The sequence below is a fragment of the Danio aesculapii genome, chromosome 20 (genome assembly GCF_903798145.1).
Source record: "Danio aesculapii chromosome 20, fDanAes4.1, whole genome shotgun sequence".
NCBI classification, from domain to species: domain Eukaryota; kingdom Metazoa; phylum Chordata; class Actinopteri; order Cypriniformes; family Danionidae; genus Danio; species Danio aesculapii.
Genome location: NC_079454.1, coordinates 20176860 through 20194938, shown reverse-complemented (window position 1 = coordinate 20194938; position 18079 = coordinate 20176860). Strand labels below are relative to the sequence as shown.

Sequence of the window (18079 nt, the reverse complement as noted above, 5' to 3'; positions counted from 1 at the left end):
CCCTCCACTTTAGGCACGGGACGACAACTGGTTTTAAGGTATACCGTGATTCTGAAAAGTCAAGGTTTTTAAACCTTGTTTGATATGTTTTCTGTTATACTGTTCCGAAGGTATTTGTAAGTTTAAGACTATTTTATTAAGTTTTTTTTCTTTTAGGGCAACAGTAGAATAACAACATCCACATCACAAGCTACTGGTCTGTCCATGATTCAGGAAATATCTGAAAAATAAGTCTCTTATAAACAAACATCCAACATGCTGTAGAGCTGAACAGTGGAGTGGCTTTACTTTAGATCCAAAGAAAGAAAGATATCCAAAGATGCCTTTTCAAGTTGAATAGAAATCTGTTTTTGAAACTAATAAAGACAGCAGAAGTCAATGACTTATTTTAATTATTTAGCGTGACATGTTACGGTTTCAAAATATTTTAAATTTAAAAAATATATCATGTTTAATGGTTTTTTTTTTTTTTTACCTAGACATTTAAAAATAACTTATTTTAGAGTAGTCGTCACAATACTGTGATATCGCTAAACCGTGATATATTTTTTTTACCCAAGGTTATCATACCGTCAGAATCTTATACCGGCCCATGCCTACTCCACTCCTACTTTCTTTTTATTCACCATCCGTTCACTCAAAAAATCTTTTTTTTGCAGTTTATTCAAACTACTTATTTAAAATGAGGTTTTTTTTTTTGGGGGGGGGGGGGAACTTAATTGTTTTGTGTTCAACCCACTTAGATTTGTAAAAACAATTAAGTTAACTTAATAGATTTGTGTTTGGACAACATGAAGGAATTGTGTGGAAACCTGCATTTTTACAGTGTTGCTTCTACAAAAGGAGGTATTTTGGAAGAATTTGATGTCAATGGCTGCTGTTTTCCAATATTCCTCAGAATATCTTGTTTTATGTTCAATAGAAAGAAGATCATAAGGTCAGAAACACCTGAGTGTGAGGAAATTTTCATTTTCGGATGAACTATCTCTAACGTTTTTTTGAAACCGCACGAGGGAGTAAATACTAACAATTCTGTGATTTTTAATATGCACTTTTTAATTAATATATATTTATAAAACATTTTTAATAAAATAAACCTCTAAATAAAAGGTCAACCTACCGGTAAATGGCGGTAGTTTCTTAAGTGAATCATTTGGTTCGTTCGAGTGGCTGATTCATTCAGGATTTAAGCAAACGGCTCTCTTTATGAAGCAATCATTGAATCATTTGGTTCGCCTGATTGGTTCCGAAACTGTTGTTTGTTTCTCGAAGATGCACTTTAGGTAATATTTTCACTGACAAAACTGAGCAAAACGGTCAATATCACACAACATTTGTTGAACACAACAACCTATTTACTGCTCTGTAAATATCAGTAAATCACGTTTGAGCTCAATTGTTCAAACATCCTTCATGTGATTTTGCTTATAGCATATAAAAAAGAGGAAAGCTCACAGAGGAGCATTAATTGAACATTGTTTAACACTGTAGGCTCCAAGTTGTTATCAGTGTAATCAAATGTGTTTAATAAAATGTATTTAAGTTTTCAGTGTTTTGTGGGATACGCTATTTACTGTATTCTGAGCTAATTAGCTATTTCAGCTTACTTTAGGTCAAACTATACACACTATGCATCTAATATGACTTTACCTTTAGGCAATATGTAGAAACAAACACCTATTTTATGAGAAAACAGTCTTGTCGAATGGATATCTATTATTTTAATTATTAACATTAATATTTAAAATCAGAGTGAACCTTTTCTCAGTTTCAAAGGGCTGACTCCCTATACAGTACATCTTGTTTTAACATCTTTCAGGGGGATCAAGCCTTAATTAGGTAATTCACCTTGGTATCCTTCTGTTGACTCTAAATCACATTTATCTCTAATGTATGTATGAATGACGGTTTTGTTTTATATGGTGTATTTAACTTTTTCAATTTCCTGACGTCTGTCGTATCAGGTCACTGCTTCCAGTCATATTAAAACAAACTTATTGAAGGAATAGTTCACCAAGAAAAATGAATGTTTTAACATACTTTTACCTTTGTTCAAAATCTGTTTTTTTTTTTTACTGAATACAAAAGAAAATATTTTTGAAGATTTTTGTAAATTGTAACCATAGACTCCCATTTGTTTTTCCTACAATGGAACACTCTGCAAAATATCTTCTTTTGAGTACAGAAAAAAAACTCAAACTGATTTGGAACAAGTCAAGGGGGAGTAAATGAGGACAGCACTGCAAAAATACCATTCTTACTTACTTTATTGTCTTGTTTCTAGTCCAAATATCTAAAAATTCATATTTTAAGAAGCATTTTCTAAGCAAGCAAAACATAATGTATCGTTTTAAGAAATAATATGCCAATATTAAATGAGTTTTTTTTTAAACAAGCAAAATAATGTGCCAATGGGTTAAGAAAAATAATCCAGTATTTTCTTGTGACATAAGATTATTTTTCTTACCCCATTGGCAGATTATTTTGCTTGTTTTGAGGAAACACTCACTTAATATTGGCCTGCTATTTTTAAAAACAAGACCGTATGTCTTGCTAGTCTAAAAAATCTTTTTGATTTAAAAATTTGTAGATATTTGGATTAAAACAAAACAAAAAAAATCAAAGAAAATAATTCTTATGTTTGAAATAAAACCATCCCTTTAACTTTTAAAGCAGCTGTGATAGCAGTCGCTTGCATTGATTATAACTGCCCAAGCCCTTTACATTAATGCACATCTTGTCACTTCCTATCAAGGGAATCAGTACATACATAATACACTGACTTAAGACCATAATCTCCCTCAGTTATCGCTCAACCATCTGACTTGTTTTTGCCTCATCCGCAGCAGTGCCTTTGCTTGTTTTGACTGGCGACGGTCCATGTAAATATTTCAGTGTCATGAGACCAAGTCTCCTTTTTATTTAGATTGCAAACATACACTGGTTACATAATAGATGTTTGTACAATATATCCAGTAACAAAAGATCTGCCATTCTTTCGTAAAGCAGGGCAATAATATGGATGGCAGATATTTGATAATTGGTTATGTAAGTACTTGGCAAAAGTGGCTTACTAAGTAGTGTTACGCCAGAGGAGACAAGTTTACTTACATAATGAAATTTAGTAATTATCATAGAAAGATTCTTTGAGGTTTTATCATTTAACTCTGCAAAGCAATAGATGCATGTGTTGTTTTTGTGGTCAAGTGCTTGGCAAAGAGTCTCTGGCACCTGTAATATGAGAGTTATGCATCAGCCGAGTTTAGTTTAACTGTCAGCAGTCTTACCAAATGAAACTGTATCTTAGCAAAGTATGATCGAGTGATCTGTGGGCACAAATAAGTTGGTTTTGTTTGCACAATGGCTAGTTGTGATGAAAATGTCACCATGCATGCAGGTTACACTCAAACTGGCATATTTTACTTCTTCCTTTAGAGTCCTATACAGTTCTCTTTAAGACTTCCTACTGTTTCATAACATATTATTTCATAATTCTGTCATTTCGTAACGTTTTGTAGAATGTCGAAGCCGGCACATATCACACACCATCTGGAATCCTCACTGACATGAGGCATGACTTTAAACAAACACAAGCCTCTCCTTGACACACACTAAACTAGAGGAATGCAAAGCCCAGGCAATGGATGGAAATGAGAATGTGCGAAATAAAGTCAGATTTGTTCCATTACTTTGATGACGGTATAAGTAATAGAAAAACATACACTGTAAAACTGTCCAATTTATCAAATGAAGTGAGTGTAAGTTACTCAGAATTGCCTGAAAGTTAATTCTACTCATTTGAAAAGAGTTTTGAACTCAGTGTTGAAGTTAATGAGTTAATTAATGATCAAGTATGTGTTGATTGAGCATTAATAATGTACACCTGCTGTTAGCAAGCAGAATAAAGCTGCGGTCACACTGGCCTTTTCCTCCCATAGACTTCCATTCATACGCACGCGAATGCGTCAGACCAGAAATGCTGGGTCATGCGTTAAGTTTCGCAGTTCGCTGCGGTGCAAAGTTCAAGCTTGGTGAACTCTGACCTGCAAAATCGCATCACTTGACTGCATGAGACCAATCGAGGACCAAAACAAGACCTCTCTGGACAGAAATTTAAAACATGGAGCAATCACTTGCTTTTTTAATGTTTTTTAATCATCTTGTTTAATCCCGCCCTTTTTCGCAGCGCCGCACGACAGAATTTCGCACACACAAAGCCCAGTGTGACCGTAGCTTAAAGCTTAAAGAGTTTGAGCTTCCGAAATTCTGTCGTACGTCGCTGCGAAAAGGGGCGGGATTAAACAAGATGATTAGACATTTTAAAAAGCCAGCAATTGCTTTAGATTTAAAATTTCTGTCCAGAGAGGTCGTGTTTTAATCCTCGATTGGTCTCACGCAGTCAAGTGATGCGATTTTGCAGGTCAGAGTTCACCAAGCTTGAACTTTGCACTACAGCAACTTGCGAAACTTGACGCATGACCCTGCGTTTCCGGTCTGATGCATTCGCGTGCGTATGAATGGAAGTCTATGGGAGGAAAAGCCCAGTGTGACCGCAGCTTAACTGAAGAGAAACACAAAACTACAGCTGACTTCAGTCACAGCCTTAAAAGAAATAAAACACATTCAATTTCTTAAAATCTAACCAGAGGATTATTAAACAACTCACAAACAGTATCAACAACTTCACTAACTTGCTTGAGCTTCTTTTGATGTCTGAAATTCACTCAAAATAATAGGTTTCTTAAACATCACCACAGCTAAGTAATTCTGCTTGTTAACAGCAGGTGTTCATCATTAATGCTCAATCAACACTTACTTAATCACTTAATTATCTCGTTACTTCAACTTAAATGGAGTAAATTCACAGTACTCGTATAGATTAGTTTTTGAACTCAAATGGTTTGCTGCAATCAGTTTCCTCAAATGGTTTGAGTTGCTTTAACTTATTAGGTTTTACAGTACTCAGTTGGTTTAAGTTCTCTTCATTTATTGGGTTTTACTGTGCTCAAATTGCTTCATTTACTCGAATGGATTAAGTTCACAGCACTCATTAGGATTAGTTTTTGGAACTTAAATGACTTGTTACCTTAACTTACTGGGTTTTACAGTGCATGTAAATATGGTATGGCTTGTTGATATTACAATGCATTTTCATGGTCACATGATTAAAATGAATATAATTAGTGTTGTCATTATTTAAAATGCAGTAAATGGTCAAACATTTCTTTCACTGTAAAACCCAGCAGTCAACTTTATCAAACGAAATGAGCTTAGTTAACTGAAAACTGACTGAACGTTATTTCTACTCATTTGAAATAAGTCTTGAACTCAGTGTTAAAGGTAATGAGTTAATTAAATATTTCATTACTTCAACTTAAATGGAGTAAGTTCACAGTACTCATATAGATTAGTTTTTGAACTCAAATGATTTGTAGCAATCGGTGTCCTCAAACGGTTTGAGTTGCCTTAACTCATTGAGTTTTACAGTACTCAGTTGGTTTGAGTTCTCTTCATTTATTGAGTTTTATTGTGCTCAAATGGATTAAGTTCACAGAGCTCATTAGGATTAGTTTTTGAATTTAAATAGTTTGTTGCAATCAGCTTCCTCAAACAGTTTGAGTTACTTTAACTATTTGGGTTTTACAGTGTGGTTTTTCATGGACCTCTTGTTATAAAAACTGCTTTGTTGTGGCATTTTGTACATTTTAAGCCAAATTCCAAAATCATCCTATATGGTGTGACTGTCTCAAGCATATAGTTCTATAAATTACAGTTCTTATGAATGAAAGTTTTTATTTTAGAAAATGGCAATAATTTTTATCCATATATTTTTCAAAACAAAGCAATTGATACATTTCGTTACTGAAAATGTTTTTCCGTGACAAAATGTTTCAATTCCTGTTTATGGAAATTTATGGATTACGTTTTTTCTTATGGGAATATAATTATGATGTGACACTATATGATCATTTTAAATGTGCAGTTCCTCAGGAAGGACCCTGTTCAAGATCATGTGGCTGAAGCCCCTTTGACTACCACCTGTTGAGTTTTTGTTAATTTTTTATTCATTCATTTGGCCTCCTGTAAGCTGTTTTAATGTGTACACGCACCCCACCCCTAACCCCCAGTGACATCACTCATAGAAGAAGTGCAAGGAAGGAGGAGCTGGAGCTCAGCTCTGCCCAAGTGGCTCTGCAGTGAGCACCACTTGATTCATTTTGCTTCGGCTAGTCTCTTTATTCATCAGGGGTCGCCACTATGGAATGAACCACCAATCCAGCATATTTTTTACACAGCAGATACCCTTCCAGCCACTACCCAGTACTGGAAAACATCCATACACTCTCGTTCACACTCATACACTATACGGTCAATTTAGTTTGTTTTTTTTGTTGTTGTTTCGAACCAGTGACCTTCTTGCTGTGAGCTGACAATGTTAACCACTGAGCCACCATGTCAGCCCTTAACTTTTTCAGAACGACTATAAAATTATGTTTTGTTGTACTTTGGTGTGATACATCTACTTAATAAAAAAATTACAACAAATCATGGAGAAAATATGTTATTCATACTTTCATATAAAATAATTTGCACTTAGGTGTCCAATGTCCAATGAACATTCAGATGACATTTGGCTTTTGCTTCTGAACAGTTGATATCTTTTTTTTTTCTTTAAAAAAAATGGTTTTATTGTAATCTCCATTCTATTATTGTTTTTTCTATAAAATAAAAAAAAGCATGAAAAGGTTTCAAGCGTCTTTATAAAATTGCAACACAGTTTCTTTGACGTTGATTGTGTACAGCAAAACCTTCCCAGGTGTTTTATTCCATTTGGAAGTCCATCTGTATCAAAGAGAACAGTGGTTTATCATAATCTTTATATACATATAACATCTTACAAACATTACATAAGTGTCACTTGCTCCTGCACTTGTTTAACAGCATAACATCCTAAGGTGAACATCTAATCTTGAACATCTAATTCAAGAAACCCCAGTGAGGTTCCCAGAAGTGAGCAGTGCAGACCACAGCTACAGCGTGTTGTGTAAGCACTGATGGTATGGACACACCTCATGTTTTTACACACACACACACACACACACGTCTGTCAAAATGTTGTAGCAGTACTGGAAATACTGGATGAGAATTCCTGGTTAAATAAAAGGTATTAAATTACCACCCACACTGTCTAATCTTTTTAAACTTTTCACAGTTTCATACAAGATGCAGCCCACTGTATGAGTAAGATTTATTTAGTCTTTATTTTTCAATTTAAAATATTTGCCTTTAATACAGAGGATAACATATCTCAGTATTTATTAAACTTTACCATCTCACTTTACTATTTAGGGCCAAACCTGCATAAAAAATGCAAACAAATAAATGTAATAACTGGACAAATAAATGTCTTGATTAAACAGTCAATTTATTTTTAACTATCAATGTTGTATTAATTTTCCCCTGCTACCTTCATTATTTCTTTTGTTCATGCATACATTTATAAAAATTGTAACCCATTATCTAGAGCTCCAACTATGTCGTTTTAACACCTGCACCTACCCCTAACCAACACCCAACCCCACCCAACTCCAATCCCCAGTCAGGTCACTTGCAGACGATGTGCAGCCAGGAGGAGCTCGAGTTCCATCTTAGCCCATTTGGCCCTGCAGGGAATACTTTTTAAATTTTTATTGCAGAACAAAAGCATAGAAAAAAAAAAAATTAATTAAAAAAAGCACACAAGATTAGGATTCCAAAATTGCACATCCCTAACTTTATTTTAGGATTTTGGTAATACTTACAATCAATTCAACAAATAAATGTTAGGTTTATCATTAAACCATTTTTCTTGGTACTTCCCATATACAATCATTAAAACAAAATTGCTCAAGTTTTGTTATTGTATAATCAACAACAACAACAACAAAAAAAACCTTTAAATAAGTTTAAATAAGAAATTCAACAAACCAACACATTTGCGTACATGTGCATTCAATATGTATATACAAACACATACATCTATATATATATATATATATATATATATATACACATATATATATATACACATATATATACACACACACACACACACACACACACACACATATATATATACATATACATATACATATATATACATACATACATATATATATATACACACACACACACACACACACACACACACACACACACACACACACACACCACATATATATATATATATATATATATATATATATATATATATATAAATACGCACACATATATATATATATATATATATATATATATATATATATATATATATATATATATATATATATATATATATATATATATATATATATACACACATATCAAAACTCATGTTTGTTTGTTTTAATATATGTACACAAATTACAGTGTTTGAAACGACATACAGGGCAGCACGGTGGCGCAGTGGGTAGCACAATCGCCTCACAGCAAGAATGTAGCATGGTTCGAGCTGGGTCTGTTGGCATTTCTGTGTGGAGTTTGCATGTTCTCCCCGTGTTCGCGTGGGGTTCCTCCGGGTTAAGGTAAGCTAAAATATCCGTGGTGTATGTTTGAATGAGTGTGTATGGATGTTTCCCAGCGATGGGTTGCAGCTGGAAGGTCATCCGCTGCGTAAAACATATGCTGGATAAGTTGGTGGTTCATTCCGCTGTGGCGACCTCATATTAATAAAGGGACTAAGCCGAAAAGAAAATGAATGAATGAGTGAAACGACACACAAGAAGTGCATGTTCATTCCAAGCAGGCACAAATAGGACAACCTGTCTGTTTCCCCATGTGTTCAAGGACCCTTCTCTAAGATGTCCATGCTTGCCGAACGTGAGTTTATCATTTGGAGTATATTTCGGTGCAGTTATAACGTTTGAAGAAGTTAGTGTTCATTTTTGTAACGTTAAAGGCAGAATGTGTGCTTGATGCGGATGAATATAGCTTTTTAAAGTTTTTCTTGCATTCTCCACGTTTTTAGCAACTTGATTAGCATGTATGCTAGCAGGCTTGCCACCGTGGCTCTTTAATATCAGAAGGAGTTGTCAAATACTTTGTTAATATTATTCCTCAGAGTAAAAAAAACTTTTGTGACATTACTAATATGATATGTTTTAGTGCAAACATAACATGAAGCGAAACGTCTCGTTAAAGCAGTAGTTTATGTGCAGAGTATATGCAGCGTGTGTAACACATTTGTCATTATTTTTTATATGAAATCAGCTCGTCGTAAACAGAAGTGGTCTGTGGACCCCAGAAACAGCGCATGGAGCAACGATGAGTCCAAGTTTGGACAGAAGATGCTGGAACGCATGGGCTGGTCCAAAGGAAAGGTAATGGGCTGAAAAATTATGTTATATAATGAAGTCTTAAGTCCAAAATCGTGTTACAACAAGACTAAACAATAGTTAAAGTTGTCAGCCAGATGACAGATCTGTCACTCGTCATGACAGCTGTCAAATTGTCTCACAGGCAGTTAAATTTGTTGATATTTGACATGCACTTCAGATGTTATTAATTACACTTAAGATTATGTTTTGTTGAATACTGGTTAAGATTCTGTCTTTTTATGTAAAAAAAAAAAAAAAAAAAGCCAGATCCTTTTTTAAAAAAAGAATTTTATGTTGATAAGTATACAGTTAATTTAACAACACTTCAATGGCACATTTAAACAACATTTTTGAAAATCTGTAATACAAAAATGCACAGTAGCAATACCAGGAAACACAAGAAAGTTCCGGTAAATGTGGTTTAAGAAATTAAAAGTATAATATGATATTTAATGTAATATAAATTTAATTACATTTGTAATTTTAATTTGATTAAATTTGAAAATCATGTTTCATTTCATTCAGTTGGATTTATGCAGATTTTTTAGTTTTTGCGGTTTGTTTCTTCATATTTGACATTTCAAAATGTAATGAAATTAACGTCAGTTTAATCTTTTTTTTTTTAATAGTCAGTTTTATAGTCATTGAACTGTACTTTTTTGATGTTTTGCTTGTGTGGAAGCTGCAATTATAGTAGTTTTAGCATGTGTTTATGTGGTTTACCTGAACTGTTTTGTTTCTTCGGTAGGGTCTTGGCAAGACTGAACAAGGGTCTACAGAACACATTAAGGTTAAAGTCAAGAACAACAGCCTGGGTCTGGGCACCGCAGTCAACCACGAGGTGAGGAACCTATCATATTCAGCTTCAGTGTTTTGCTTTATTTTTCACATCTATTCAGTCTTGTTGCTTTTTTGTGTCATTAGGACAACTGGATTGCCCACCAGGATGATTTTAATCAACTCCTTGCTGACCTTAACAACTGCCATGGACAGAACAACACAGAGAGTAAGCTGAATTTATAAACAAAAGAAGCACCATTTGAGTTCATTTACTTTTTTTGTCTCTGAAAATTATTTAATTCTTTTGAATGTTCGCTAGGTGGTGCTATTGAGATGTTTAACTGACATGAGCTATGTTTTGTTGTCATTGTCAAGTTCTATGCCTCTTGGTAGTTTAGTTGTACAACATATTATGTAAAAAGGTTATAAAATGTTTTTTTATTTTATTTATTTATTTACTTTTTTATTGTAATTCATTTCTCTTATGCTTTCAGGTCCTGCGCAGGACAAAGGATTCAGTTTGGAAGAGAAGTCCAAGACATCCAAGAAGAGGGTCCATTATATGAAATTCACTAAAGGTGAGCCGTTTGGTGTCTCTTAGCACAATTAGGCAACAGAATTATATATTTGTTTTTCGCCATGGTGACTGACAACATTTTTTCATGCAATCCAGACTAGGGCTGCACGATTATTTGAAAAAATATCACGATCTCGATTCAACCCTACACACGATCTTAATTCAGCTTTTGTACAATTCAGCTAATTATATTTTCAAGGTCAGGAGAGAAGCATAAAGGCAGTCGCACAAGTCTTCACTGGAACATGGACATCTTCAAATGGCGTTAAAAGTGTCACATACTGTATTTATAAGGTATAATTCAACCAGAAATGTCATTTCATGTAATGATGTTTTTGCGGCCACGAAATCACACGTAAGCTGACCATAAGCTACAGTGCGCGTGCGTGCACGCAGCACGCCTGGGACGGCTACTTTATAGTGAAGAGAACCTGCATAGGCTGTGAATAACAAGTAATAAAGTTGTAAATAACGTTCAGTTTGTTGCACAGAGCGATCGTTTGAGAGCAGAGTGATTTGCATGTGTGTGTGTGTGTGCGTTTTTTGTCACAGTGACGGCAGTCATGAGGCGCACTAGGAAGTAAAAGTGAAACTGGCCGCACATCATTTAAATAATCATATCGCTTTTTACAGTTATGATTACAACAAGCATTTGATATGTTTTTTCTTTCATAGCTCACACAAAGTGTTGTGCATGAAAATAAATGTTTTACAGTGTCAGTATAGCTAATCAAGCTTGTATAATGCAAGACGAAATCTGATAATGACAACATGTCTGATTTTACCAGTGAAAACAAATGGTCTAATAATGTTGTCAATGACAAACGACAAGCACATGTCTTAAACATAATAATTCAACTTTATAATTATGAATAGTTATATTCTGATGTCGTCATTTTACTGTGAATTAACAAACAGGACAGATTGAAAGCCTGTTCAAGTCCACCATAATGACTGTACAAAATTTAGCATTTTAACCAACAGTAGACCCACACATAGGCCTAATATTATTGTTGTTTTACCATAGCATCACTTTATAATTATAAGGTTCAATCTGACATTTTTGTCAAAATTGAGTTATTGACATATTCTTATTAAATGATGACTTATTGTTTACATTTTAAGACTTAAAAAAAAAACAGAAAAACAAATGTTGCACACATACTGTTTGCTATATGAATTGCAAAAACTTTGAAGCTCAAAATCTCAAAATCATTCAGAACGCAGCTAGAACCTTATAATTCCAAGGTGGCGACATGATTGAGAATGAACAGTAATAATAGCCTACTCATATTAACCTTTATTTTACATCTAAAGAGTCTTGAGAAAGAATCGTGATCTTGATTTTAGGCAAAAAAAAAAAATTGTGATTCACATTTTAACCAGAATCATGCAGCCCTAATCCAGACTCCTCTAAAATAACTTAACAGATTTTCATGTTTTAAAATGAACATTGCTTTTCCAGGTATACGGTAAAGTCTAGATAGGATATGTGGCCGGCCGGAAGTGCGATATGCACATCAAAATAGCAGTATTTATTTTATGACACTGTATAACAATAATTTAATAATTTTACAATGCTGTGACGGTTGGGTTTAGGATTGTGGTAGGGGTAGACATTAATGAATATAATTTATTGGGTAATTTAATAGATAACATACTCAGTACAACTACTGTTTTTACGTTACTGTGATGGTTGGGTTTAGGGTAGGCGTAGACGTTAATAAAATACAATTAATGGTAAATTCAATAAATAATAAAAATAATTCTCATGGTTAATCAACTATACTAATAGAGAAGACTCCAGATCTGTTTTACTGTGACGTCAGGGCCAGACATTAATATAACACAATTAATGGAAAATTTAATAAGTAATTTAAATAATTCCTATAGTTAAACAGCTATACTAATAGAGAAGACTCCAGATCTGTTTTTACATTACTGCAACGATTGGGTTTAGGGTGGTTAGGGTATGGCCAGACATTTGTAAAATACAATTAATGGGAAATTTAATAAATAATATAAACCATTTTCGTTAATTTCCGGCTGCAACCATATCTGATCTAGCAACAACCCAGGTACACACTTTACACACTTTATTTAGGCTTGCATATATTCATGTATTTCAATACTATAATTATAATTTAATATTAAATAGGGATTCTTTTTCTATTTTTAAGTGTCAGTTGTTATTTTTAGTTTTGTGTGTAAATGATTTTAAATGATCTTAGAGCTCACTTGAGGAGCATTGCTGTTCAATAAATACTTTTCATAATCAACAGTTTTATTTTCGGTGACTGACCTTTTCACAAAGAGATCATTCCAGTTGCTTTACACCTAGTCAGGTTTTTCTATTTAAGTCCGCTGGCGAACGGTTCTTTTTCTTTTCTAAAATAACCTAATGACGTGTTAATTTGAAAAACATTCATGCAGCCAAGCAATTTTTTTTTTCTGTTTTATTTTTTACAAATTTCCTTTATAAATAAAGCCCCCCCATCCATCACTTCCTGTGTTCAGTAGCTGAACTTTGTATGCTTTGGCTGCTGAAGTAAAAGCTCACGGGTCACTGCTGCAGTACATCAAACTGTGCGGTCAACTTAACCAGAAAGCTGTGCCGCCCCGAGAACAGCCAGTCAAGAAGCTCATCATGTAGACAAACAAGTAACCCGAGTTTGATCAGGCGCTTAAATGTTTTGTCACGTACATTTGACCTCTGCGCAATGGCTCGCATCCTTCCCAGCATGGAAAAAACATGTTGGTGGTCTCTATGAGTGGGAAATTCATTTGGCCTTATGATGGTTTGACACTTTAAAGGGTGGTATTTTTAGGCACTGTCTCATTTTCCATGATGGATGTTTATTAAAAAAAAATGCCAGGAATGTTGGGAAAAACTTGCCGTCTCTTATCACCTGAGAGGACACCGTAGCAAACCGCTCCTAAGCTTGACTTCCTGTTTCCTGCGAGGAGCACAGTCCAGTGCACTTACTTCTCAAAATGGCCTCAATCAGCACCTGATGAGTCCCACAGATAACAGCACATGCCAAACAATGTTGTTGTTGTCTGTGTTTTTAAAGCCTTTGTTTAACGACAAGAAGGAAGAGCGTATTCTCAGTGGATCTTGTGTCTCTGGAGACGAGCTGGACATCTCACACACTCGATCCCATCACGACCCCCTTGTTGTAATTGGGACGTCTCATTAACCTGGTGTCCATGACCTCAGCTCAACTCTGATTGGTTATGTGCTGCCCTCTGCCTCCAGGAGTCACCGTTTGTGTAATCCTAGGGTGAAAAAGCATCACTCAAACTCATTAGTATCAAGGGTTTTTCCTATTCTAGGTATGATTGACATTCTATTGTTTAAAAAACTAAACACTTTGGTGTAGTTGAACCAAAAAGGAAGAATCTATTGTCGTGGTCTTTCCATGTAATTTCAAACCTGTATGACTTGGAAGACATGCATACTTGGCCATTTGGTGAAGGGTTTGAGACTTTTCCTTGAAGTTTTCTGCTGTTAAGGTTGCAAAATAAAATAGTTGTATTTGGTTTTGTAATTAGGCTTAGAAAAAAAATTACTTTAAGATTTACATTTATTTGCCTGTTTATCAGTAGCTTCCAGATACAGTGTCTGTCTGTCTGTCTGTGAATGTCAGTATCAGGGTATCCCATATAAATGGGTTGTTTTCAATCACGTGGTACTGGTGGCGCGCAAAATTCTGATGGAGGGCAGGAAGTAAAAAAACTCAATTTATACCCTATTTCAAAGGAGATGTAATAAGAAAATAACCACATATGTTGGGCATGATCCTTATATCATTGCGAGGGCTGAGTTTTCTACTGAACTACAATATATTAGTCTGTCATCGAGGCAGTAAATGCTGTATAAGCTGTGTTACATGAAAAAATACTATAGTAAATAATATAGATAATTACTTGAATTAAACTGTTGTAGTAATTGTATTGTTGCTGTTACGACACTACTGTTGTAAAAGCAAATTATTCAGTAGGCTTTTTTTCTATAATTACACAATGCATCACAGTTTACACTAGAGTTACAGTATTTATCAGTTTATCAGTTTATTATGCTACAGTATTCTGTAAAGAGTTTACTACTTTACTACGTGTTTCAAAAAACATGTTTATTATAAATTACTGTAGTTTTTTTTCCCCATGCTGATATTTTCTAGACATCACGAAATAACAGATGAAAGTATACAAAAGCGTTGGACGCACAGTCTACATTATTATTTGTAGGGGAAAAGTGCTCCACAATAATAAACATCTAGTTTTGTCGCAAGGGTTGTCGCATCAACAAACATTCACCACTGCTGTGCGAATAGATGTTAACATTACGGTTGTTTGTTCCGCCGAAAAGCAAGTAAAGACTTTGATTATTGCAAAACAAGACATATATTTCATTGCAGTGATTACATGACTGGGTACGTTATTTATATTCTTCTGGGTTTTGTATGAGTGTGGTGGTGCTTGTCAGTAGTATGTGCAAACCAACTGGCAACCTCCCGCTCTCAGTCATGAAGCTAATATGGAAGTAACTGAAATTCATCTAAATTCCGCTAGTCCTGGCTCCATAATAGAGCACATTTCTGTTGACCCCAATGTTAAAATGGCCAACTTTACAGCAGAAAAAAAGGGGTTTACAGCTAATATTACCCTTCATGACAACTGTGAGAGGGGTGCTTTTTAAAAAGCATCCGTTTAATTTTTAAGTTATATTGAGTCTGCAATATTAGGGGCAGGGCCACTTGAGTGACAGCTAGGTCTCACTGCTCGCTGTCTCTTCATCTCAGCTGATTCCGGCTGATTAGCCGCTTAACTCGGCATATACATCATATTTTTGTTGTTTTATGTGGCTTTACACAGTCAGTTGCCTTTTGGAATTATTTTTTACATTTATCAGATTAGATGGCATGCTGCAAACTGTTCAGGTTGCCTCCATTTAGTATATGAAATTCTTATATACTTGTCATATCTATAAATGTATTTGTTTTATTTAAGATTTAAAGCGCCCGCTCCCATTCAAATTACACCAGAGTTACCGCTCCAGCGCTTTATTTGGAAATTTATTCCCGCACTGCAAGAAATCTGGTCGGGTCCCGTTGTACAGCAGCTGGAATGCAGACCTCTAGTTTGGATTTACCACGTCTCCCTCCTCGTTCGTTCGAAACTCGAAATACTGCCAAACTCCAGAGGTTGTGTTCTCTTTCGAGACCAGGTCACTTGGTGCGCGACTCGCCATCTTACCTCACCTCATGATGACAATCACGCATACGCATTTTTAGGCATTAAATAAATCATATTTATTATTTAATACTTGTCTCCTATATAAGTGCATTGTTTTTTTATAACGGTATTGAAACTGACACCTTCCCTATTTTTAGATCCCGCTGTATACCATATTACCGTAATACTGCCCAAGCCTAATACTACGTCAATATCTTTTACAGTCTATGATGCAAACAAGTGCTTGACATATGATGTGCGCTAAATGAATACTCACACAAGTACACCATAGTTCTCTTTAATTTTTGGTGTCTTCAATTTGTTTTTATTTTTGTTTCACAAACTGCAAAACAACATTGTTGGCAAACAAAGTAAACTGAAAGAAGTTCAAGCATCATATGCATGGTTAGAAATATTGTTTTAAATTCACCTCACATGCACCACACACACACACACGCACACACACGCACACACACGCACACACACGCACACACACACACACACACACACACACATTTAATATACTTTTATTATTTAGGGCAGGGTTTCTCAATTGAGATTTACCTGTCCCCAGAGTTCAGCTTTGATCAAACACACCTGTGTTTAATTGGCAAGACCCCTTCAGATCCTGCTTAGTTGGTTTAGTTGTGTTTGATAAGGGTTGGAGCTGAACTCTGCAGGAAGGTTGATCTCCTGCAACAGCATTGAGCACTCCTGATTTAAGGTATGTTCACGCTTGTAGTTTAGCTCTTTTGGTCTGGACCAAAAACCACTTCAGGATTTCCTCTGTCACATACAAATGAAGATCTGCTGCAAAGAAATATATTACCAGCCACCATATTTAGCTATAAATGACAACACTGTGACTGATGAGAAAGAACAGGTATGCTTTGGTGTTGTCCTTGTAAAGTTGCCTATTGTGACATTGTGCCTTGTTTTGCTTTAAAGGTGACTTCACATGAGTTTCCAATGGTCTTTGTTTTTTTGTTTTTTTTTAGATGTCAGTGTTCACACTTACTGGAGTGAACTGTACCGGTTCATTTGATTTAAACCAGACCTGCTAAGTGTGAACTAATTCTGCTGAAATCCTCATTGATTATAATCTATATTACGAAAAATAAAGACTTTGTTCTCTCCGTAATTTGATCTGTAACAGTCTGTTTGAGGTTTCTGCTGCTTTGAAAGTGGAACTAATATGTCTAACCGTCTTTAAAACGGCAACCGTGACACTGGTTGTTAATGGATTTGTAGTTTGTTGTCATGTCAGTTGGCTTGCTGTATCATTGAGCTTGGTTTCGGCAAGATCCCCTGTGGAGGCTTTTGTTGATTGGATCACCTTTTGCTGATATTGGTTGCTTTGTAACCCATAGCAGGCCTCACCCTTTGTACGTTTCCTGAGTACGCCCCACCAAAGCCGTTGCCAGGTTAAGGCCTTTAATGGATTTAGCAGAGATAAACTAGTTATATCTAATGTTTCAAAGTGTGCTGCTCATGGCAAATGTAAATACTTCCGTTAGACTGAGATTATTCAACTTGGTTATACACAATTGTGTACAGTCATGAAAAGATGTAGGCTTAGATGTTTAAATTGCTAATTTAACTAAAATTATTTTGCTTGCCAAGTTCAAAAGTATGATTCAAAGGAATTATGTAAAATTATTTACATTTATAATGTATCTCTCTATATTTTACTTATTTTTATTCATTTGTCGCAATGCTGGATTTGTAACATCATTACTCCAGTCTTTATGGTCCACATGGCCCTTAAGAAATCATTCTTTATGTGGGAACCATGGGAAATTTGTAAAATTCAAAGTAAATGTAATTACTTTGGATGGTTTTAAGGCCCCATGCTAAATGTAGTAAGTTATTTCCAGAACAAAACAAGATCCATAAAAAAGGAAAACCAATAAATAACATTTCTCCAGGTCTTAATGTTTTGTATGAATATTTTTACAAACAAATGAACATAATATAATATACACACTTTCTATGCGTTTATTTTATTACTTAAATATCAATAATACAATTTTTAAAAGGTCCGAAACTTTGGCCATAATATTAGCAGCTTTAAAGAAGAGTCATCTGTTTTTTATTATTGCCTATAAAATAATGTGGGGAGTGTAGT

At 34.8% G+C, this 18079-nt stretch overlaps 1 protein-coding gene across 1 annotated transcript in view; it reads left to right on the top strand.

The window, feature by feature from the left end:
* Positions 1–8752: 8752 nt before the first annotated feature.
* The window catches only part of pinx1 (PIN2 (TERF1) interacting telomerase inhibitor 1), a 49663-nt gene continuing 40336 nt past the window's right edge, over positions 8753–18079 (top strand). Inside the window, exons 1-5 of the mRNA XM_056445573.1 lie at positions 8753–8859; positions 9250–9359; positions 10105–10197; positions 10281–10362; positions 10631–10714. Of these exons, the coding sequence (XP_056301548.1) occupies positions 8841–8859; positions 9250–9359; positions 10105–10197; positions 10281–10362; positions 10631–10714 (388 nt within the window). The 5' untranslated portion in view covers positions 8753–8840. The remainder of the gene's footprint in view (positions 8860–9249; positions 9360–10104; positions 10198–10280; positions 10363–10630; positions 10715–18079) is intronic.